Genomic DNA, 24,339 nt, shown 5'->3' with positions numbered 1-24,339 from the left:
CAGGGTTGGACTAATGGAGCCAGACCACTATCCCATCTAATGGTATTTCCTTCGGAAACATAAGTTGTCTTGTTATTACATGAAATCATAAAATAAGCAAATCCCCTCAAATACCAAGCTACTGTACTGATGGATTGTAGCAGTGAAACGATGAAATGAAAGGGTGGCTTCATGACTATAAGTATATAAAATTTCATTCTTTAAGATGTTTCCTGGGATGAATTAAATTATGTAAATATATGTTAACAATAATTCATAATATTTTAATAAAATCTTTCTATTTCTCTTGGCTTCTTAGAAGTGCAGTCCCAGGTGTCCTTAGGGTGGTGGGTGTTTTGTTTTTACACTTTAAGGACACACAAGGTTGTACACTTGATAAGCAAGGAAGCACAACTATTGATATATAATGCAGATAATGATGCCGGGGATCCTTTGTCTGGTATGATTCCCAGTTTTTGCTGGGAGCACTATTCATCAACAAAGTGACTTGGTATCAAGAAGGGGATTCACATTTTTCAAGTTTTCTGCCAGCTAGCTATTCTGGGAATGAAAAAAATATTTTGATATTTTTTTTCTCTAGTGGAAGATTAAACAGTCAAGGTGTTTTTACCGTTGTCAAATTTTGTATTAGTAAATGGAATAAAATCTACCCAAGCCTCATGCCTCAAGTGAACTTACTGAAAACTACATCCCCAGAGACATTTTTCTCCACATGGTCGTCCTGCTTGTTCAGGCTGTGAAAGTTCGTCAAGTTTAAGGTGACCCTATTTTCAAAATAATAAAAAAATACAGGATATATTTGTAACAAAGTAGTAGCATTTCATAGCAGTTACATAAGAGAGACATTTTTCAATGCTGGCAGCCTCATCAGTGGCAGGATTCTGGCACAGGTGGGAGGCAATCGTGCTTCCTGGAATGCAAAAATGTTTCCCACAGCCAAGCAGTCTAAATGAGCTCACATGTATCACAGCACGTCAGCTTTCCAGCTGAGCAGAACAACTTCCCACCTGGAGTATTGGAGCTTTTATCCCCTGGTGCTGAACACGTACACCGTGACTCGACTTCCTTTCAGAAATCACAGAACAAGTCCCCACCTTGAGATCAGATTTTCTTTTCATTGCGGTGTTTTTCCTACACACTGGTTCACTCCCTGTGACAACACACAGAGTAGATTGCTCACTCTGCTCCTGCATCTGTAACGGTACCTTGAACAGGTAGCGAGAGGGACAGCATAGCGGACATTAGGACAGAAAAGAGAAATACCCATGGTCACGAAGGTTAAGAACATAAATGCCACCATACATGGACTACACATCACTTTCAGTTCCTTGTTTCCACAGATAATTAAGGCTCAATTTTGACAGGTTCTGTTCAACCAGCTGAAGTTAGAGAGATGGACCCAAGCGTCAGAAGTAACCTGTATTTTCAGCTGTCCTCTGATCTCATTCTTTGCTTCATCTGGACTCTACAAGAAATACTTGGAAATGATGTTTCTATTTGGATTCACCTCTGCCCCTTGGGAAGGGCAAATACTCAATTTTAATGGTTTTTTCCCCCTCCTTTAAAATGCACCCCAAAGCAAAAAAATACTGCTGCTTAAGGATTTGCCTACTGGTAAAGCTAACCACCACCTTGCAAGAGGTGCTGATATTACTGAATGCTCACCTTTTGTTCTTTCTTGTTTTTCTATTAAGCAAATGTCTCAAAACAGTAACAACTGTAGTAACCATAAAAAAATCCCAGCAAACCTGTAAATAGGCTTTCTCCTTTTTTTATTTGCAGCTTGTAAAAACATGCTTATTATAGCTGCTACATACATAAAGTTTGCTTACAAAATTCCCAGAAATTAATGTTCAACGTGCTGTATTCAACAGCATGCATGTGCCTATTGAATCTGCACAGCAGGGTAAGGGCCCAAATCACTACTAGATTGGCAGTACATTCATTGAAAAACCACCCAAAGCACAAAACACGCACACATTTCCTCAAGCCACGCTCTGTGTCACAAACTTCAAGGGCCATTCTACCCTGGCATTCTGCGAGGAGCTCTCATTGAAGTCAGTAGGAGTGCTGCACGTAGCGCTGCTGTCAGACCTGTCCCTGGGCATAAATGTTGCCTTGAAATATGCCCTGAAGTTGAACTCTGAGCTCCATGAGACAAATAGACAGGGAATTAATCCCAGAGCCAAGCATCCCTTTCCTCACTGCAACTGTCTTGTCCCCAGCCTCCTTTCCGTACGAGGGGTGACAGTCAGCAGCACTGCCTGCTATCATGGCATTGGAAAGCATCAGGAACAACCACAGTCCTACCAATACAAAACCTAGATACAAAATCCAATCACAAATTACACAGTCACTGAATCCTGCACAGGACCAAACATTCACCAAGTCCGACTAAACCAGCAAAACCAGTGCCCCTAACCTGCTTACTGGGGCTGAAAGTGTCCTTGTTACAGGGTCAGCTTCCATTAGGGAGCAGCACTGCTTTGCTCTTGTTTTCAAGCTCTTTGGACCACTTGACACCGGCCTGTTCTAGAGGAACTGACTCTTCCTTAACGTGGAGACTTTCCAAAGCTGCTGTCATGTGAGCTGAATAATTTTTCAGCAGTGTTGATGCTTGGGTGAGAATAAGCTTTGCTAATGTGCCGAGTACAGAAATATAAAAAAGACCATACCATTTACAGAGGAATTCTCATGGGTCTAAAAACTTACCTAATTTTTCCATTGATACCAAATAGCCTAATTAAGTTACAACCCCCACCTACAGACCCGGTCCTGCCACAGTCCCCTGATCATCACAGTTACAGCCAAACTTCTGTTTCTGATCAGATTTTTATTATTTTTCCCTTACTGCAGGAAAAAGAAAACTCCTCAACACTGTGGAAATGCACAAAGGCCATTTGGGAGTGCAGCTCCATTTAGGACAGCATTTACCAAATGTTTTCATCTCTAGGATTAAACTTGAGCAGGTGCTTACAAGTCATTTAACAGATGACCTGAATAAGCCTGACTCAGGTTCCTATTGTGACTTGGGGATCAAGTCACATGTTATGAAAATCTGTTTACATATTTCCATCCCTCTCTTTTGATGTCCAATTTGGATTCTTTCATTCTCTTGTAAAGAGCAGTGATCTGCGTGTGGCAGTCTGACAAATGCCAAGATGAAGACCGTTCACACAACAGGTTTGTAAAGCAACTGAATCTGCTCAAATGGTAAAACAGGCTGGGGGGGCTTCCCCAGAACATGCCAGACTAACTCTGCCTTGTGTTCTTAGAGCTTGGTGTGGACTTTTTGGCAAGCATCAATGCACAGGCTCTATCACAACTTAGATACTTCGTCAGTATTCAAGAGTATTACTTTAGCATCAGATTAAATTGTCTCTGTACTCCATCTCATTAACAAAGGATCCTATGAGCACCAGAGGGCTTGAAGATAGGCTTAAACAGCTCTATGCTACATTCAATCCCTTGGCCCTGTAGGGCTATGTTAAATTCTGTCAGAACGTGGTGGTGGTCCCAGCTCCAGCCCCCTTGCTGGCTGAGCCAGGCACATGCTGAAGCAAAGCCTCACAGCTCTCTGGATAACACGAGGCAGAACAGAAGGTACATGGCTGAGGTGAAGGGCTGGAAAAGGAGGATACACAGCTATGCCTGTGCCACAAAACTCTGGCTGCACATGCCAGCCGAGAAAATACCAATGGAAAGACAGCAGCCTCTTCAGCCTACTCGGCTAATCAACTCCTGCCCTTGGAATTGCGCTAGTGGTACAAAGGGGACTGAGGAATCCAGGATTCTGGCCAGCTGAACAACCCCAGAAGTCACAATTCTTTGCACAGACCAATCCCCAAATGACTGCTTCCACACCCACAAGTGAAAAATCAGCGCTCAAAACCTGACAATGGAGAAAATACACTTGATAAGCATAATTCCCTAGTATCAAACCAGACATGATTAACACTATTCATTTTAGTGTTCCTAAATGTTAATACATCCCAAGGTCCCTTCTTCTTTTTCTGTTTACTCTGTCCTCCTCTCTTTTCCTAGACGTTCTGATGGTAAAGCACTTTTCACTCTAACAAGGTCTCTCTTTGGAATAGCATCTTTAAATTATTTAAACACTCATTTGGTAAACAATGCAGTATTTTTAGCAATAAGGTAAAAATAATGTTGCTTTCTGAACTCATCCCAAAGGAAATATTGAATTATATGAACTGGTTTATTTCTTAATTGATAACAAGGTGTGCTCGAGGAGCTCCATACATCATGACATTATGATTAAAAACAAACTGTTAAATATGTAATTCTATGGAAAAAGAAATGCCTGCAAAAGCTCCCTACAGTAACTGTTACCTATACACAAAGATGCTTTTTTCATAGACTAAATGTGATGAAAACCACAAGAAGCTCTTGCCAAAAATAAGACTCTGCCTTAAGCATCTGCATAATATTCCTTTACATTCCATGGCAAAAGAAAGAAGAAGAAGAAAAAAAAGCCTAACCCCTTACAAAAGCAGCCAAGAACCATCCCCATTTTAACCAGTGTTACCAAGGCACAAACTGGGAATGTTCAGCTGACACATACCCCACCTCAGCAGTGGGATGCAGCTCGCAGAGGTTCCTGAGATGCCACACCGTAACATCCTATGAAGCAGGGATGCTGGAGAGACATCCCCACCACAAATATCAGCCCAATGGTAATGTAAGACTGTCATTATAAGGAAGAGGGGAAGAACCAAAATAATTTGCCTATGCATACATCCTTGCCAAAGGACTTTGCAAATTATTTGTGAAATTGCATGTCACAGTAGTGCCCCTACTGCGATCGTGCAATCCCTAGCCTGGATGGTGCAGTTCACTTCAAGTGAGACATTGAGTCAGTGTCAAAGCTGAGCGGCACTGAGGGTTCCTGCCTTACTCTGCTCCTGCAGCATCTGGCACTGTCTGCCTGCTTCCACACACAAAACTCTCATTCCCTGCCCTTTTGTCCTCTTGAAGACTGCAGGAAACTTCTGAGTGATGACGAGTAGTTTTCACCTCTTTCCCCAACAGTATTTTCTAATGGGAAACAGGATGTTACTGAAGTTGCAGAAATGTGATGGGGACACCAGAAGAGACAGAAGGGCTGTTCACCAGTTTCAGTAGTACAACCATAAAAATCACAGACTTCATTACTGTAGGAAAAGAAAACAGTTACTGCTCTCAGAGTGAGTAGCCTCTGTGTAGGCGTTAAGTTCACTTCTGATGTAGTTGATTTAAAACCTTTTGCTGTGATGGCAGTGTTGGTAAAAGCTTTAACCATAGTTTTTATGACGCTATTAAGTTTTAGTCATTTGTGGGTTTTGCAGTATATGAATACTATAGATGCCACCTTAATTAAAAGGTCTTGTCATCTTGTGCAATTAAAAAGAGAAAATGTACTCTCCTATGAATAGCCAGGAACAAATTGAGCAAGCTGCATTATACACGCTAAGTACACAGCAATTTTGTGCCCCTTCCCGTATCACATATATTCTCGAGCATTCAATACTTTCTAATAACCCTGCTACAATGTTTTATGTATAATTGACTCGTAAAGTACTAGTGCTATGGCATCTCTGACCGTTAATGACAACTAAGTTAAACAAAGTTCTACTCTGCAAATACATACAAAACTTCACATATACAGACTGCAGAAGGAAAACTGCTACATCTCTCAGGAATTTTGTACACAAACACCTCTTAAAAGAGACATTCTTTTCTGCAGAAGAAAATACCTAATGGATAATAACACGGTCTCTTTCCAAAGAGTACATAAGATAAACACCACTTAAACAGACTTTTAATACCTGTGCACCCATTTAATTGGACAGCATATGCATATAAAGCAGATCATGCACGTAGCATTCACAGTCTACACATGAAAATGCACTTCCACAGCTACCTACAAGGAATTCCAGCAGATGGTTACCAGCATGTGTCCACACTCGTCAGCTGCAAACACATTCACCTTCATGAGCCTGGCTCAGTCTTCCAATTTTGACTCCAGCTCAAGGTCTTTCAAGATAATGAAGCAGGAAATGGTTGGTTGCCTCAGGTTTGTGCCCAGAGGAGAGCTGCCTTCAGGGCCCGTGAGTAACTTCTGACCATAAGAAAAGGGTGTGTTGCATCCATCTGCTGCTTATGCCCTTCATGCCCTGGGGCATTATATTGACTGGGCAGCAAGAAACCCAGGACCATCTCCCTGGGCCAGACAGACTAAAACATGCAGTTTACACCATCCAATCGGTCCAACACAGCTGCCAGGCCCAGCAGCTGAAACCCACTGTAAAAAGTAGAAGGGCGTGAGATTGTACATCATCTTCTCCAGTGAGGCCTGGGCTTTTGCTTGGACCTTTTGGCATTACTACAACGTATCACACAGTCATGTTGACTTCTCAGGGTTTGCTCCAGACTATAGAGTCAGTGAGATTTATGGCAATTTTTGATAGATATTCCCACAGGTCAATGCGGCATAGCCCTTGTGCCTGGGTCATAAGGAAACTGAACATACTCTCACTCAGCAGTCATGCACAATTCACATGTGAATGAGGTAGATCATTACCATATGTAAAATATACCAGTTCCATGGATGCCAGCTGAAGCAGAACCTCCTGCCTTTGGGCCTGTTTTTTAAGCCACATGGCTCCATTAGAGAACTTATACTTTAAAGGTGCTAGGTAAGTTAGGCTCACAGGTATGGCCAAAGGGATTTTACCTCAGAAGTCTCTTCCATCAGACAGTCCTTGACCAGACATTTGAGTGAAAGTGCACCTTGATGTACTTGTGGAAAACACTTTTTTCCCTTCTGCCTTGCAAACCACTAGGGTCTTCTGTTTGAAGAGCTGACACCTACTACCATCGAAACAATAACACAGTGGACTTAAGAGTAGTATCAGACAGCAGTAACTTGGGGGCTGGAAAGCTTACCAGCAGGAGAACAGACAATGCCCTCTTCCCTCTGCAAGGAAAACTCCTCCCCCCACCCCCACACCTCCTTGGTGCTTTGACTCACCCAGGAGTTCCCCACACAGCTGCTCTAGCTTCTGGGAAGATCTTCACAACCTGCATAGAGGATCCTGGCTTGCTGCCTTGTCTCTGAAGTGCCCAGTGCTCCGCTACAGAAGGAAACTCCAAAGCTGCTCCTTGAAAGGAGCTTTTCCTCTTACATCCATGCCAGCAGCTACCTTTGGGGCTTAGAGCACCTCAAGCGCCTGTTTTCTGGCTGCTCTAAGCCTGCAGCATCTCCTTTGAAGTGCTGCAGCCTTTGGGGAGCATCCTGGGGCACTGCTGAGCTGCACAGGCAGGCAACAACTGCTGCAGCTTAGACAAGCATATGCTTCAGTGGAAGAGACATATTCTAGACAGGACAATCAGTCATGATCGCAGATGAGGTCAAGAGGAAAGGTTTTGGAAAGAACAGGAGAAATACAAAGGATACAGAAGGCTTCACAGCAAAAAAGAGCAATCATATTGGCTGTGATGGTGGAAACTAAATAAGTGTAAATAAATTAATAATCCTACTGACAGCCTAAAGAGCAATTAGAATAAATATATTTAGGCATGGTTCCGAGACCCATGGTCCCACTTGGGCAGGAGCTGAGCAGCCACTGAACAGCGGGACCCCTGCCAGAAACATCAGGTCCACTGTGCATGGGTGATGGAGCCACATCACACCTACACGCTGTACTGGCAGCACCCTTAGTGCTGATGGTACCTCTGGAGGCTGGTGGCACAACTGGCCTTCAGAGTGCAAAGTAACAACTAAACATTACTTGTATGTTAAAAAGACAGATAAATGTGCATTAACATGCAACCTCTTATGAATTCCTGTCACTCTTCCCCTCTCTCAAAGCAGATACGGCTGTAATAGCCAACTAGCACCCAACTGCTCCTCAAGGACCCTTTGTAACACAGCCATCAGGAACCACATCTTCAAACTGTGGGCCTGAAGCTGAACAACATTCTCACATGGGCAGGCCTTGGAAGCTGGCACAGACTGCTGCCTCCAGACCCTTTCCAGTCGAAGTCAATGACAGTAGCACAGAGTTAGTACAAGGCAAGAAAAAACCTGCATACTGCAGTAAACTGATTCAACAATAAACAGGCAACAGTCACCACTAAGCAAGCTTACCTCTCTGCAGTACTGGTAGAGCAAGCATGCATCTCGTTTACAGGCTGCAAGCAACTGCAATCCACTTACAGTTATTGAAATGCCCACTGGCAACAGGTATACACATGGATATGCTGCTCTTAAACTACTAGCCACCCAAGGACAGGACCAAAGCAAAAGGTTTGAATATAGATTAACAGACTCATAACTTTGCTTAAAAGTGTGCTGCACACTGGGGAGGCTAAGCTGGATGCTACATCAGTCTCTTAGCAGGGCTCCTGTCCATTAAAGAATAATTCACAGGAAATGGCTTCAGAGTGGATCAAAGCACAAAGGAGAGATGGGAAATTATAATTTTGAGAAATATATGCACAAACACCACATTTGGGCAATTCTAGATAGGTAAGGCTATCCTCCCCACCCCCCAAAGCTGAGCTGCAGCACCTGTCTAGTCTGAGCAGTATAAGTATCACCTAGATACTAACTATGCCATCTTCTGTACAGCTCTGGGTAAATATACACTACTGGACAAGATACAAACAGAAACGTATCTTGATTTACAAAAAAACCCTTCAGAGTATACCTGAGGTTTGCTGACCATCAGCACTAATCTGTGTTACTCACTACCATTATAAAGCTTGAAATAGTCTACAAAAACCTTGAGTTACAATATGGGAAGAAAGATTACTGTATCACTTAATATTTTACTGTTGATGAAGTACCCTAGAACACTTTTGTCCCCTCATTTTACCTGAACATGTCAACTGTGTCCAGCATTCAGACACACAACTTTTTCTTTTAAATTAATGTGTGATCCACAATCCTTTGTGATTCAGCCATGTAAACCAAAAAAAAAAAAAAAAAAAAAAAAAAAAAAAAAAAAAAAAAAGAAACCAGCAGAGAGAAAAAGCAAGCAGGAAACCATGTGGCTTGAAACCCAGAGGCTGGTACCCCACTCTGCACTGTGTGTTCTCGTTATTGAGCTCAATTACTGACCCCTGCATACAAGTCCTTCCTCGCAAACGATGGCAGGTTCAGTGCCTTCGTTTCTGGAGTATGCTGCCTGGTTTTGAACTTGAGCTGCTGAGAGAGTTTATGAACAGAGCTGCTGTTTTATTTACTCTCAATTAATCACGCTCAACTGTAAACAAAGTGTCTGTTTTAGTTCTGCTGACAATTATCCACTTGTCGACATCTCCCTCAAGTACCTTCAGCATCTGGCAACAGCACAAAACTGCTACATCAAAATGGACATTCTGTCTGAATACAAAGATAGAGGTGTGGCAGGTTTTCAGCTGTTCTCAAGCCCATCAGCAGTCAGGCTATATTGTTACTAATACAATCAGACCACTTCCCACGGAATATTTATTTACAAAGGGGGAGGGCAGCCAAATTTTATTTACATTAGTAAGGCAGACTCACAAAAGAAACTAGTGGAGTCCCCCGACGAGCCCCTGCACCTCCCCCCAGAGGCAGAGGTGAGCCCCCCCTGCAGCCATGGGCGCCCTGTTCTGCTGGGCAGCCCGGCCCCGCTCCACCAGCCACCTTGCAAGGGGCAGAGCAGGACTTGCTGCTTTACTCTGTGGTGTTCAGCAGCTCCCAGAGTAAATGCAAACCACTTACCAGTCCCTCCCCAAATACTTTTAGTATGAAAATCTTTCCACTCCTTGCTCCACAGCCTTTGGTCCCCAGAGCTCCCTTACTGGTCTTAATTCTGCCATTTTAAGCTTTTAAGATATAATTATTCCTATTTAGCTCAAAATCCTGCCTGCATTTTAACGCGGCCAAGCCTCGTGCTTAAATTGTTACCTACACGACAAAGTGCAGATAGCCTGGCACCTTTTTGGGTATGGCCAGGTGAAATCAGACGCTCCTTTTCCTCCGAGGGGCCGAAAGGAACGCTGCCAGGCAGCTCCGGGGCGCAGGCGGCCCCCCTCGGCGGCGGTGAGGCTCCAGGCGCTGGGCCCGCGGAGAGCATCACCTCGGACCGCAGAGGCGCAAACACAGCCTGTCTCAAACCCGCAAGTCTGTAGTATTACTTGATACATAATCCTGCTCTCGCAAAGCATCGAGAAAATCTGAGCAACTTCACTGGAAGGCAGCCCAGCGCGACACCTTTTCCGCACAGAACCGAACTTTCTTCCCAGGATAAAACACCGGGAGGCGGCCGGGGCCCGATCCCGGCGGAGCGGGCAGGGTCAGAGCCGGGGGGCGCACCGCCGCGGGTTGGCTCGGCGGGGCCGGGGCTGGGGGCGGAGGGGCGGCCAGCCGCCCCGACACCAGCTAATCAATCCTCAGCTCCCTAATTGATTCTAATGACCTCGGCGTTCCGTCTCCGTCCGCTAATGAGCGCCCGCAGTCAGCGGCGAGCTCCGGCCGCGGCTCCCCGGCCGCTGCGCCCGGCCGGCCGGACCGCCAGCCGCCCCTTTAACCTTCTCCGCGCTGCGCAATTAATTGAGATATCTTTTATACTTGATGTGTTGTAAAATTAATGCCTAATTTATGTAATTAGTCAATTAACTATAATTCCAGCATATGGTGCCAAATGCCCAGAAGGTGTTCTTGTTTCCCAGGTACTTATTTTGATGTCATGAAATGCAGCTAATTAATTTTACATGCATATTAATTTCGGATCTATTTAGCGGCTCCCTTTGTGAAGGCAGATTTAATATTTGTCTTTCTAACCTTTTTGGGCAAATTCCGCGCGCGGTGTTGAGGTGGAGGTGACTTTTTAAACACGTTTCCATCGGTCTCCCTTTCCTCTGCGGAGCCTCCGCTGACACCGGGTCGATCCCTCCTGCGTGAGGATGCACAAGGGCTGATTATCTATAGCTTCCTGCGCGTCTATAACTGTCGCAAGATACGGCTATTGAATTTAAATCCGATTAATATTTAATATTAAACATTTCTGAGGGAATTTTTGTTTGTTTTTTGCAAAGCACAATATCCCACGGACATTTTTTTTTAAATAGCTGCTCTTAATACAATGCTCCTTGGAAAAATTATGAGAATTGAAGTATCGCCTAATTAGAAAATGAGCGTAATCCCGCTCTCTGCCTTCGGATCTCCGCAGCTCCTAACGGCGCTGGGGAGCGCGCCCTGCGCGGCCCCGCTCCCGGCCCGGGCCAGCAGCCCCGCTGACCCCGGCGAGACGCTTCGGTCACGCTTCTGCCGCGTTCGGGCGGAGACGGCCCTTGATTTTGTCCGGGAATCTAGGAAAGAGGAGATTGTTCCTCTTCTTCCTGCAGTTTGTGCAGAGATTAAGGGGTTAATCGCATCGCGGGCTTTCCCGCTCCCCAGATGTTGAGAGAAGTAGAAAAAAAAGATGGAACCCGGAGCCTGCGCTTCAGATTCCCAGCGATCCTCTCTCCCTTGGCTGCAGCAGCACTAACTGCCGCGTTAGACGCAGCTCTGGGCCGAGGGGAGCGCGGAGCGCACCTGGCCGAGGGTGCGGGGCTGGGCGGGCGCTGCCGCCCCGGGGGTCGCTGCCCCCCCAGCGGCAGGGCGGGCGCCGGCTCCTCCGGGCGTCTGCGCCAGTGCTGTGGCGTCATAAAACTTTTATCCCCTTTCTGGATAAATTAATGAGCAATTTAATTAATAAAATCAGAGAGTAGCGTAAGTGCTATGATAATGAAGTTAAATGAGCGCGCAGTAAAATATTCACTAATCCAGCACATTGGCAAATGCCCCCTTAATTCTGCTTAGCACTAAAAGGGTTTTGAGCACCATAATGAGATTCCTCTGTCTGCTAATTAATTGACACTCTCCTGAATATTCATATGTGCTAGCACCAATACGTTCCTAATTGCACCGTGGAATGGATCTCAGAGGAAAGTAAATCGCCATAGACTTAATTAAAATAATGTATGCCAGATCCAGCTCGCTGAAGACGAGACATTTGCCATCAAGAGGTGTAAGAAAGTGGCACCTGGGTTGGAGCGAAAAATGAGGGGAAAATCTTCATCCGTCCCAAGGAGAAGTCAGCAGGGACTGCCAAGCGCCAGGCTGTTCAGCCCGGAGCCCGGGGCGCCAGGCGGCACCGGCCGCCGCCGCTGCGCTCCCGGGGCGGGCGGGCCCGGCTCACGGCGGCGGGGCGCGGCGGGATAACCGCACTGCGCGGCCCGGGGCGCGGAGCCAGCGGGCTTCGCACAGCGCGGCGGAAGAAATCTGGTCAGGGATGCCCTCTACAGAGGCGTTCAGGAAAAACCGTTTGTCTCCGACGAGGGAGGGGAGGAGGGGGAGGCAGAGAAGGAGAGAGGGAGCAGCCACATTTGTAAACTTTTCCTTGAGGGGAATCCGGTGCCTTTGAAGCTCGGTCTCCGAATGGATTGTTCTTTGCACCTCCAGACTAATACTGTGAGCTAATATTGTACATTTAAATTGTTCTGCTGTTAAAAGCGTGGCAAGTTGCACCGAGAAGCGGGCGGCTGCCGCTGCCTTCGCCCTCCACGCCGGGGGAGCGGGCGGTGGCGGCGCCCTGGGCCCTGTAGCGGGCAGCCTGCGCCCGGGCCGCGCAGCCCCCGCCGCCGAGCACCGCACGGCGCTTCGCTAGGGCTCTGCCTTCCCTACCAGCTCAGGAAACGAAACGGAACATTGGTTTCTTGGAAAAGACAGCTTTTAAAAAAATCACCACAGGTTAGAAACTAAAAAGAGTTTATTTGAAGACATACAAATGCATATTTATTATACACATGTAGGCATTAACAATGTAAATTACACCGCCAGCACTTGCTGGTTGTTTATTCATTAGATCTTTAGAAAATCTACATTGCCTGCAGATAGCGGGATGATAATGTGAAATACACAAGCAGTTTACCCGGGCAACTCCGCCCAGCTCCGCGCAGCCCCGCGCAGGGTTACCAACAGGTCCGCGGGGCCGGGCGGCTGCGCCGCGGCGGCAGGGAGCGGCGGGCCGGGCTGGGGCCTGGCTGGGGGCCGCCCGCGCCCCTCCCGCTACTGGGGGCTTCTCAGAAGTGTCGCTGCCACGACAAGCAAAGGGCTGGGCCGGCCGAGGCCGCCGGCCCCCAGCCCCCGGGGCCGGGCTGTCGCGGATCGTGGCCCGAGAGCGCGAACCGAGAGGGCAGTGCTTCCTAGCGGGGGGCACACGGGGGGTCTCCCCGCAACCACGGAGCGGGCATCTCGCTCCCAGAGCTCAGGAAACTCTGCCTGCCGTTCGCAAGATATTTCCTCCCCAAAGGAAAAAAAAATCCTCTATCAAATTCTTTCCTCTTTAGCCGACTAAATGCTACAGCTGTAAGACTACAGCATCTCTCGATAATAAAAACAGAGAAAAAATATAAGGGAAGAAATCGCTGCGGGGGAATCTTTTCTCAAGTTAGATCCAAAGAACCTCTTCCAGGAATGAAATATTAAAGAAGGTTAATATGGTTTTTGCTGCAGCGCTGAGGGTTGATGGGAAGACGGGAGCTTTGCTCGCGTCGTGAGGGTGGCAACCGGGGAGCCGGGGCAGGCGCTGGGTGTCAACAAACGCAGGGACGCGCTGGAAGCCGCCAGGCTCGGAAAAGGCAGCCAGCGCCTGGCCTGCGCCGGCCGGGCCGCCCCGCTGCCCTTCCCCTCCCGGGGCGCCGAGCGGGCGGCGCTGCGCTGCGCGGTGCGGTGCGCCCCCACCTTGCCCCGCCGTGAGCGCAGCCCAGCGCCGGCCGTGCCCAGCGGGTCCCGCAGCACGGGGAGGGGCGGGCAGCGCTGCCGCCCCCGGGGACACGGCGTGCCCCCCCGCGGCTTCTGCCCTGTGAGACGGGCCCGGGCTCCGCCTGTGCGGGCGCGGGGGCCCCCCGGCCCCGCCCGCCCCGCCCGCGGCCGCTCGGTGGGTGGCGGCGGGGGCGGGCGCTGCGGCAGGAAGGGAGCGCAGAGCCCACACACCCGCACCCCCCCGCGCCGGGCTGCACGGCTGTAACTTACGGATCTGTTTGCAAACATGCCCCCTGCCAATCGGGAGAAAAACACAAGCATTCAAAGTTCTGACCCTAATTAAATCCCGGCTCGTTAAAGACTTCACACAATGGAGGAAAATGTTTCTCTTAAAGTTTGCCTGAGCCTGAATTCCGCGAGCGGTTATTACCTCTGCTTTCAAAGAGGGGAAATAACCGTAACGTGCGCGCCATTATTCTGGTGGATATGCAATTTAAAATCATCCTCAATTGTCATAAAAGCCATTTCACAATGTTTGGCTAAGTAATAACTTAGTCATTTAAAGGTGCTCCTGCCCAGCGTCACAGGCGGGCGAGGCAGGGAAGGTTCCCATTGCTCGGGGATTTTGCGCCGCAATCCCGACCGCGGCGGGAAGGGGACTCAGCCTTAATTTTTTTTTTTCTTTCTGGTTTTGTACGGAACACCAAGACCAGAGCAGACTGCGGGAGAAACCGTGAGCGAGACGAGCATGGCTTGGAAAAAAGCGTAAAAAGCGTATGATTAAAAATGAAGTTTATGAAACGCACTGATTTGGAAAGATGAGTCCTTTAAAAAAAAAAAAAAAAAAAAAAGGAGAGAGAAAGAAAAAGAAAGGAAAATCAAGTTTGCTCCACCCAGCTATTAACCAAAACACAATACCTTTTTCTGGGTGGTACTGCACAGAAGTTGATTCAGTTTTGACAATGTTGTTTAGCTATCATTTGCTATTTTGAATGAATGGGAGCAATCCCCCTTTTTACAACAGTTGTTTCCTATTATGGAGAGGTGCAGCAGTTGAGGGCAGACATGTGAAAGTGGCTGTTTGATTCCCTTTTTCATCCCCCTGACCCTGCCTTTGTCCCTCCTCACCCTGGGAATGTCACGCCTCACTACTTCACTTTGAGATGCTCTAGAAAGTGGCTTTGTTATTCCCTTTTAGACATACACGAAATTGTTCTCATTCCCCCTGCTGTAAAAGATACTTCAAATTGGGACTCGGTTCACAAGTGCAATGCAATTTGGCTTAGCTCAACCTTTGTTCTGCTTGTACAAATGACCAAACAGTGCACACATTATACAGTTGATCTACTGCTCCCTTTACACCAGAGTTAGCGGCTGGGAGAAAAGCAAGTTAATCCCTTCAATACTAAGGTGGCATTTTCAATATTTCCTACAATGCGAAAAAGAGAAGAGAGGGCAGCTTGAAATACGACATTTATTTAAAAGGGAAGATTAAAAAGAAAAAGTTTACGAGGCCTCCCCTGATACTTCTCCAAATAAATAAATAAACAAACCAACAAATCCCAAACGCGTAGATAAATACTCCAGCGCCTCCGGGAAGGGAAGTTTACCACAAGGACAGGCTCTCGGGGCAGGAACGCCGGGACTCGAGCTGGAACCCGCGCCAGCAGCTCCGTACGCACCGAAGGGCTCGGGGAGCGGTGCCAGCCGAGCCCGCGGCCCCCGCGCACACCTGCGCACCCGCGGAGGCGGCGAGGGGCTGCCGGGGGCGCATGGGCAGCGGCACCGCGGCGGGCAGCGCTGCGCGCCCTGCCCGAACTCAACGCTGGTGTGTCGGGCCCGCGCAAGCCTGGCGCACCTCGGAGCCGCCGCAGGGGGGTCCTGGCGGCTGGGGGGGCTGGGGACTGCCTTACCCGCGCGTGGATTTACCGCCGGCGGCAGGTAGAGTGCGGAGGGAAAAGCGCTCTGCTGCGAAACCGGCTCTGGTCAAGAGCCAGGTGCTCTGGGACAGCGCCAGAAGCGACAGCGGGAGCAGCAGCCGCCTCCCGGGGTCAACGAAGCCGGACAGTGCCAGAGCACGGCGACACGGCGGCCCGGGGCCCGGCCGCGCCCGGAGCCGCTAGTCCCTGCAAAGGCGCGGCCCCGCGGCAGCGCGCAGAGGCCCTTGAGCTTCGAGGAACGCGGGGCGCCCGGCTCACGCGTGGCCCTGGGCTCCGCCTGCCCGCGGCAAGGCATCACACACGGCACAGCCACGCCCGGCACAGCCACCCGCGGCCCCGCATGCGGCCGAGCCCCGGGCACGGGGGAGCTCAGCCGCCGCGTCCCGTGTCCCTCGGGGCCGCCGGACAGGGCCGCAGAGGCCCCCGGGTAGAGGGAGGGCGGGCAGTGCCAGGGCTGCCTCCTCCCTGAAGCCGGCGAAGGTCAGGGACCGCGACCCTCCAGCGGGAGAAGAGCGTGCCCTGGGACACGGAGACCGCCCGGCCCCGACCCACCCCCGGCGGCGGCGCGGCGGGGCCCGGTGTGGCTGTGGGCGCTCGAAATCCCCGACGGGGCAGGCGGGCCCGGCGGATGCAGGCAGGCGCACCGGATCCGAGGCCCGGGCCGGGGCGGCGGAGCGGGCTGCCGAGCCCCCGGGGCGCAGCCGTGCCCGAGCCTGGCCCCTGACCACAAAGGGCACCGCACATCCCGAGCTGCTCTCTCGCTACCAGAACACAGGTTTGGGGCGCAGTTCTCAGTCCAGCCTTGACAGGCAGGGGGAGTTCGTTTAGTGTTCATTGCGAAAGGAACAAAATCCTTTTGAAAGGGCGCTAAGTAGTTTCACGCCAAAGTGGCAGATTTGGTGAAGAATGTGGGGTGGGACAAAGCCCCGCCGTTCCCAGAGCGGCCGCAGCGCTTTGGGAAACCGCACCGGGGGTTCAAGCTCACAGAAAATCGGGAGACCCCAAATCTCTCCGCTGCCTTCTCTCTCCCTGCCCCTGAGAAGCAAAAAGAGGCAGAACATTACACAAAAAAGAGAGAGGCTTAGCCAAAACGCAGCCACAAACAGCAGCCTGGAGTTGACTTTCCAAAAAGGGGGAAGCTTGCTCAGAGCCTGGCATTGTGTTTTGCAGCCTAGGAAACCCTAAGAAGCTGGTACTTCCCCCCTCCCTTCTCTTTTCTCCCAACTGGTTTGTAAATATTAACAAGGTTGTGAGCTATTCTCTCACACAGAGTGGATTTTTTTTTTATCCTTCGAAAACTTCTTGGCTTCCCCCCACAGCCCTTCTCTCACTCCTCCCCGCTGCAAAGCTGCACACCTGCTTGCAGCCACAAGGATTCAAAATCAATATTGTATTTGTCACTTTTCTCTCTCCTCTTCCTCTCTCAACAGCCCTGCTTGCCACTGAGGCGAATTGTGGATTTATGGAGAGAAATTAGCATAAATTATTACCAAATCTGTAAACGTGTGTGGTCTTGCTTGTGGGAAAGGGGACTATTGCGAACCTTCCATGCAGAAAGGTGGTCCATGATGGGCTCCATGCAAGGGCTGAATGGCTATTGCATGAAATAGATTTCCATTGGGTTTGCACATTGATATAATTGACTTATGTGTATTTTATACAGTTTTCCCAACACTTCCCCTGAGCTCCTTATTTGAATTAGGCTTCAGAAAAACGTCTATTTGTTTTGGGTTTCTGCACAATGGATTTGGATTCATTTGCCCCCTCCCCTCCTCCCTAATGTTGGCTTTCAAAGTAAAAGGCAAATGCTACAAGTTACATTTAAATCCTATATTGCCCAAGTCTGTCATCTGTTGAGTGCTCAACACGAGGTGAAACTTTGGGTATCAATTAGCGGGATGGCTTTGCCTGCCCTACCCCTCCGCTCGCACATTCCTTTGCACTGGAAGAAAAGAAAAAAAAAAGAAGAAGAAGAAGAAGAAGAAAAAAACGCCACCAAACCCCAGCCCCGTGTGCCTTACGGCCGTACCTCGTTCGCACTCGGAGTAGTAAATGACAACGGAAGTCGACTTTTCTTTAACTTTACAGCTTGCGGGTTCCCATTTGCGCCAGTGGTTAGTTGTTTTTTTTTTCTTTCTTTCTTCGAAAAGAAAAGGTACCGGCAAAAAGAGGAAGAAAAGAACTTGTCAGCCTGTGAATTTTATTTACTCCAGTGCTGTTTGTGAGCTCTCTTTTTGACAGGCATCCCACGAGTGAACTTGGGCTGAGAGACAAAGCCCGACCTGAGGGGTGTTAGAAGTTTGGGGTATGTGTGCTGTGTGCATTAAACCCACATATTTGGGGGCTCTCAGTACAAAACCAGAAACCTTCTGCCCGGCGTCTTAGGGGACGCTGGGAGGAATCTGTCCTCATTTCAGAGTATTGTCTTTCCTACCCTCTAACAAATGTCCGTCGGCTCACCACCTCTTATCCCCCCCCAAAAAAAGTCCGGAGGGTGCCCTCCTGCCCTGCCCGGCCGGCACGAAGCGCCTCGGAGCCCCCTGACCGAGCAAGGCAGCCCCGGGGCTCTAGCGGGCACGAACACCCCCCGGCGCCCCCTCTGCAAAGGGGGGTGATATGCGGCAGATCTCCCCTCAAAAGGGCTCGCTAGCTCGACAGCGCCCGGCTTCTCGCCTCCCTAGAAACACGACTATTTGCCCGTTATTCTCGAAACGACATCCTGCCCCGGGAGAGAGGAATTAGACGGGACCGAGGGCAGCCGGGCTGGAACGAGGGGAACACAGTTTAACGCACACGACGTCGGAGCTGGTTGCCGTGTGAAACGCGTTTGGAAGCTGCCAGCAGGTTCCAGGAGCCCTGCCTGATGGGGACTGTCCCTCCGAAGAGCCTGTGTCGCGCCCGCAGAGCCGCTCTCCAGCCGCCGCGCCGCTCCCTCCCCCACCCCAGCTATTTTTGCTGAATTAAGAAGGTGACATTATTCTTTTCTTCAAGTACTTCTGTTAATATTGAAAAACGTGCGCTTGCATTTCAAGCGGATGCGCTCAACCTCAGCAGCCATTTCAATATTAATGAAATTGTTTAATCTCCTAAATTCATCGTGTTTAAGTTACGTTTTGGTGAGTTATTGACCGACTCCGAAAATATTGTTAATGGAGTGGATGTGTATTCACCACAAAGGCTTTTTCTCCCAGGGCTTGCAGCTCCCGACACAACCTTTTATCCTGGCTCTGGGGTGACAGGATGCACCGCAGCCTCGGGAATACACATCACGCAAACTTCCCTCCTATGCCAGGGCAAGCCTGGGACCTTCCGGGCCCTATCCTGCCCCCGGGACACGCGGCGAGTAGTGGGGCTGTTTGTCTGTCTGCGGGTCCAGGATCGGGCCTTGGTTCCGGGAAGAAGGCGGTGCAGCGGAGCGGCGAGAGCCGCAGCTCGGGTGTTACACCCCCCGCCTGCCCCCCCCCACCCCCACCCCGAGTGCGCAGCGAGCAGCACCGGGCAGCCCGCGGCGCACCACGCAAGCCCCGTCGAAGGCGCCAGGCTGGCGATGTTCAGCGCAGGACGCGGCTGCCCGGCCCGGCCCGCTCCCCCAGACCCGCTCCGCGGGACCCCCGGCCCGGCCCGGAGCTGGCTTGCGGCGCGGGGCAGCTAGGCACCGGGCACACTGCTGCTCCGCCCCGACCGCCGAGCGGCAGCCCCGGCGCTGCCGTGTGTTTGAAGGCGACCGCCGCGGCTCTGCGCCAACAGGTCCGCGGAGCTGGAGCGGCGGTCCTGCCTGGGCTGGGGCGGGGGGCACGGGACTTCCCGGGGCGGCTGCGAGGAGCCCCGATCTTTTCTCTCCTGGAAAGAACCTTCGCTCGGGGAGAGCGGATTTGGCAAAGAGAAAGTCTCTCGTTACAGGGAAAAAGGCTCGCCTTAAGTTAGCCAACAATACAAATCAGATAACAATGCAGAACAAATAGAATACCACAGCCAAGCAATTTCCATGTCAAACATCCCACTGCTCAGTACCTCCATTTGTAAGTGTGAATTGCAGACTAAGCTTCCTGCAAAGTCCACAGAGAGGTTAGTGCATACCTTCCCCCCACCCCCAGCCACCGGGTACCATCGCGCTGCAATTCCGCTGGCGGAGCCTTTTCACCCCTCGCCTTGTCTTCAAATGAAAATGATTCCCATTGGCCCAAGGTGTCCATGTAAATAGGTGTAAATGAAACCAGATTATGCCTTTCTTTCCAGCCCCCTCCTCCCCGCTCCCCTCCCCCTGCTCCCAAGGCGATTGTCATATGATAGCAAAGAAGTGGCACATTAATGAAGCGCCTCTACAGGGGTCTTTTCTGCTCATGTCACCACATAAAACTATCAGATGGTTAGAGGAAGGACATGGAGGCAACTACTTAGCTCATCGCGGCTGCAGAGGAGCAAACAAGCCTCTGCTACAGTCCAGCTGCCGGTGGTGTAAAAGAAGCTGATTCAGCCCGCGGAGGAGAAGGGAGGGCTGTACAAGAGGATTCCCAAAACCAAGCCAGCTCGCTGCCTCCTCAGGACTAAACCGGAGCGGAGTGGCCGGGCAAGGAGCGAGAGACACGCCGGAGGAGCGGGGTGGGAAAGAGCCCGGACTCCCAGCCGCGTCCCGGATGCGGACTGTCAACTTCCAGCAACTTTAAGGTGGGCATATGCAGGGCTGGCATGGCGTGGGGTGGGGGACGAGGGGAGGGGGTGGGAGGGGAGGGGGTCCTCTTCCCCTCCTCGCCGAGCCCAGAAGGCAGAGCTACCGCTGGAGTAACTTTACGGGCGGGCTGCGGCGAGGAGGCCAGGCGGAGCGAGGCCGGGGCTGGCCGGAGGGCACATCGCTCTTCCCTCGGCGTTGGCGTCCCCTACCCCCCGCCCGCCCCACGCGGGCTGGGGTCAGCCGTGCCCCTTCCCCGCGCCTTTCCTTCTCCAGCCCGGCCCCGCACCCACCCGCTGCCCCGGCCGGGTGTCGGCGCAAATCCTCTCGGACTCACCCCTCTCCCCCCTTACCCCGACACCCTCCTTGTCGCTGCCCTTCCGCAGATCTCCGCGGGTCCCCTATCGAAGATGCCTCGCCCGGGCAGAAACACTTACAGTGATCAGAAGCCGCCCTACTCCTACATCTCGCTGACCGCCATGGCGATCCAGAGCTCCCCGGAGAAGATGCTGCCCCTGAGCGAGATCTACAAGTTCATCATGGACCGCTTCCCCTACTACAGGGAGAACACGCAGCGCTGGCAGAACTCCCTTCGCCACAACCTCTCCTTCAACGACTGCTTCATCAAGATCCCGCGCCGCCCCGACCAGCCGGGCAAGGGCAGCTTCTGGGCCCTGCACCCCAGCTGCGGGGACATGTTCGAGAACGGCAGCTTCCTGCGCCGCCGCAAGCGCTTCAAGGTGGTCAAGTCGGACCACCTGGCCCCCAGCAAGCCGGCGGACGCTGCGCAGTACCTGCAGCAGCAGGCGAAGCTGCGGCTCAGCGCCCTGGCGGCCACCGGCACCCACCTGCCCCAGATGTCCACCTACAACCTCGGCGTGTCCCAGCCCTCCAGCTTCAAGCACCCCTTCGCCATCGAGAATATCATCGCCAGAGAGTACAAGATGCCCGGCGGCCTCGCCTTTTCCACCATGCAGCCCATGCCGGCCGCCTACCCCCTCCCCAACCAGTTGACTACGGTGGGCAGCTCCATTGGCACGGGCTGGCCCCACATGTACAGCTCCGGCATGATCGACACCGCCACCCCCATCTCCATGGCCAGCAGCGAGTACGGCGCCTACGGCGTGCCCATTAAGCCGCTCTGCCATGGGGGGCAGACTTTGCCGGCCATCCCCGTCCCCATCAAGCCTACCCCCGCCGCCGTGCCGGCCCTGCCCGCCCTGCCCGCGCCCATCCCCACCATCCTCTCGAACTCGCCGCCCTCCCTCAGCCCCACGTCCTCGCAGACGGCCACCAGCCAAAGCAGCCCGGCCACCCCCAGCGAGACTCTCACCAGCCCGGCGCCCGCCCTGCACTCCGTGGCGGTGCACTGACCCGGGCCGCCCGCACGGACTCCGCCGTCCCCTTCCTCCCGAAGTTTCCTCGGAGCTCTCCTCCCTCCCCTTCTCTCCCTCCCGCCGCTTCTTTCCGCCCTCCGCTCCTCTCCTTCCCTCCAAAGCAGACGCGGCTCCCCGCGGGAAACTGAGGCTTGCCGGTCGCGCGAGCCGCCCCTCTGCTTCGCCCCCTCCGGCCGCCGTGCCCCCTGCGCCTCGGCTCCCTCCCTGGGGCTGAACTCGGTATTCGCTCTCCTGCGGCAAAACGGACCGACCCGCCCTGCAGAGCTGCCATATGCATCACTAGTTTCCCAAAAGTACTTCAGGCGTCTTCGGTTTGCCGGGGCGCAAGCCTGGCCCGGCGCCGCCGCTTCCCTTTGTCTGGGGAGGAGCAGGGGTCTATCTAGGACCGATCTTCAAAGCCACAAGCAGTGCGGAGCGCCCGCAGCCTCCCCGCGTGCGAGCGGCGGCGCTTCCAGCCTCCAAGCCGCGACCGCTTGGATCGTGGAAACGCCGGGAAGCGCGGTGCCCTTTGTGCGGGTGGTGCGGGCTGCCGGGGGCAGGGCAGGCGCGGCGGGGCCCGGCCCCCCCCGGAGGCGCGGGGCGCGGCGGTGCGGGTCCCCGGGGCGGGCGGCCCTGGCTGCGGGCGGGGAGCGCCGTGGGGCCGCACCGCGCCGCGGAGAGGCGCCGGGCACCCGCCCCACACCCGCACTGTTTACAAAGCGCCTGTCGGACTGTAAATACTGAATTGCATCTGTGCTGTAAATCGGATGAAGTCCCCTTCGCAGTACCTGTTGTAACGTGGGTGTTCACTGTAATGCTCAGGCGGAACAGAAAGACGAGTTGGTTTGTCTGTTAACTTCTGATTAACCTGAAGGTTTGGGTTTCTTTGGTTTTCTAAATTTTGTAGCTATTTATTTCATAGCTTGAAACCAAGGGATAATAATAATAACAAACCTGTTACCAAGCACAAAACCCAGCACAGCTTAAGAAAAGCCGCCCAAGTCACCGTTAAAACGTGGAGAACTAACACAAGAGCAGGTACAAACTGCGGAGGTCATCCTGATTTCTGCTGGAGCTTTCAGACAAGAGAGAGGGGGCTAGGGAAACTGTACATGTTTGTGCATAGGAATGATTATAAAATGTGTAAAATGCACTTTTGTTTGATATATTCCTTTCTAGTTTTAGGTAGTTTGCTGGAAACTGAACTGTTGTTCCGTTGTGAACTGCTTAAGTTAAAAAAAAAAAAAAACCAACACAAAAAAAAAACACCTCCAAACGGCATTAATGTCTATTGAAACTGTAAAGACATTTCTTTTTAACTTTTTTTTTCCTGTACAGATTAAGCATGGCATTTTAAATATTGGTGTTCTTGTTCCCAGCATGTGTGTTTTAAGATAAAGGTTAAAAAAGTGTCTACGTTAAATTATGAACCTAGTCGTCCAAATAATATTTTCTCATTAAAATATGTAAATGCAGATTTAGTTTCTGATTTGTCTTTTTTAAGGTTTACACGAGAAAAGTAAAAGCATTAGTTAATGAAAAAGAAATTACGTTATTCCAATGTTTAGATAATCTATACTGCCTTTTCACCGGGGGTTGCTATAAATATAGTTATTAACATACCATAACATGTTAGATAAAATTGTCATTATCGCCGGTTTACCGAAGATACAACATACGCAAGTGTGTTCCATGGGTTTTATATCTATATATCTATACATATATGCATACACACACATATGCATTTGTGTCCTATGCACTTATACCGAATATAAACACGTATTACATTTACGCCTGTGTGTATGTATACTTATCATCTACATACTCCCAAGTCAATTTTTCTCTAAAAAGCATTAAAAAGTGAGGTTCTACAATACAGAACAAATATAAAAATCTTTTAATAATTAGTTACTTTTTAAGATTGAGAATACTGATTTTTTTGTCAGTCGTGGTTTTTCTTACAAGTAGCATCTGAACATCTTTTCGAGCCAAAGTGAGCTATTGTAGTCTTTTACCTGTCGTTTAAACCTCCTCAAGCATTGCAGCCACTTCAACCTCTGCTATAATTTCTCCATATCTACTGACACACTTTACAAAACCGGTAGATTGCAAACTGTAACACTAAAATTGTACCGGTTTTTCTGCCAGTCAATACACAGTCCCTTTTAAAAAGTAAGGGCCAAGTAGTTACAATGAAAAACTGGATTCTGGGCACCTTCCAGTGGGGTTCTCCAATTCTTTTAGGGATTTCACGAGGATAGCAATCTAGTGAAATTAGTAAATAAGTGTTTCGGAGATGGGGCAGTCTGCGCCAAAAGCGCAGTTACGAGACAACCGAATACTTAAAGGCTTATTAGCAAGAAAACGACATTGTATTCTAATGAACGGCCAGGATTCACTAATTCAACGGCAACGATGTTACAGAGATTTTATCTCTGCCTGATCTCTCTCTGAATTTCTGGACCATAAACAGCACAAGTGACACCCCCATTTCCTTATTACGTACCGCAAGGTCCTTGCAAAAGTTTTAAGATTAATGTAGAGGGTAATTAATCCAGTTGCGACCATTTTTGCTAAAAG

At 50.7% G+C, this 24,339-nt stretch overlaps 1 protein-coding gene across 1 annotated transcript; it reads left to right on the top strand.

Moving 5' to 3' along the window:
• Window positions 1-8,559: 8,559 nt before the first annotated feature.
• On the top strand, window positions 8,560-24,012 carry FOXB1 (forkhead box B1). The gene has a single exon (XM_080395609.1). It carries the CDS (start codon window positions 20,404-20,406, stop codon window positions 21,754-21,756), a length of 1,353 nt encoding a protein of 450 aa, XP_080251735.1. The 5' UTR covers window positions 8,560-20,403; the 3' UTR covers window positions 21,757-24,012.
• The last annotated feature ends 327 nt before the right edge of the window (window positions 24,013-24,339 follow it).

The sequence above is a fragment of the Falco punctatus genome (genome assembly GCF_963210335.1).
Source record: "Falco punctatus genome assembly, chromosome: 7".
NCBI classification, from domain to species: Eukaryota; Metazoa; Chordata; class Aves; order Falconiformes; family Falconidae; genus Falco; species Falco punctatus.
Note: the sequence above shows the minus strand (reverse complement) of the source record. Positions and strands in the feature narration are given on the sequence as shown.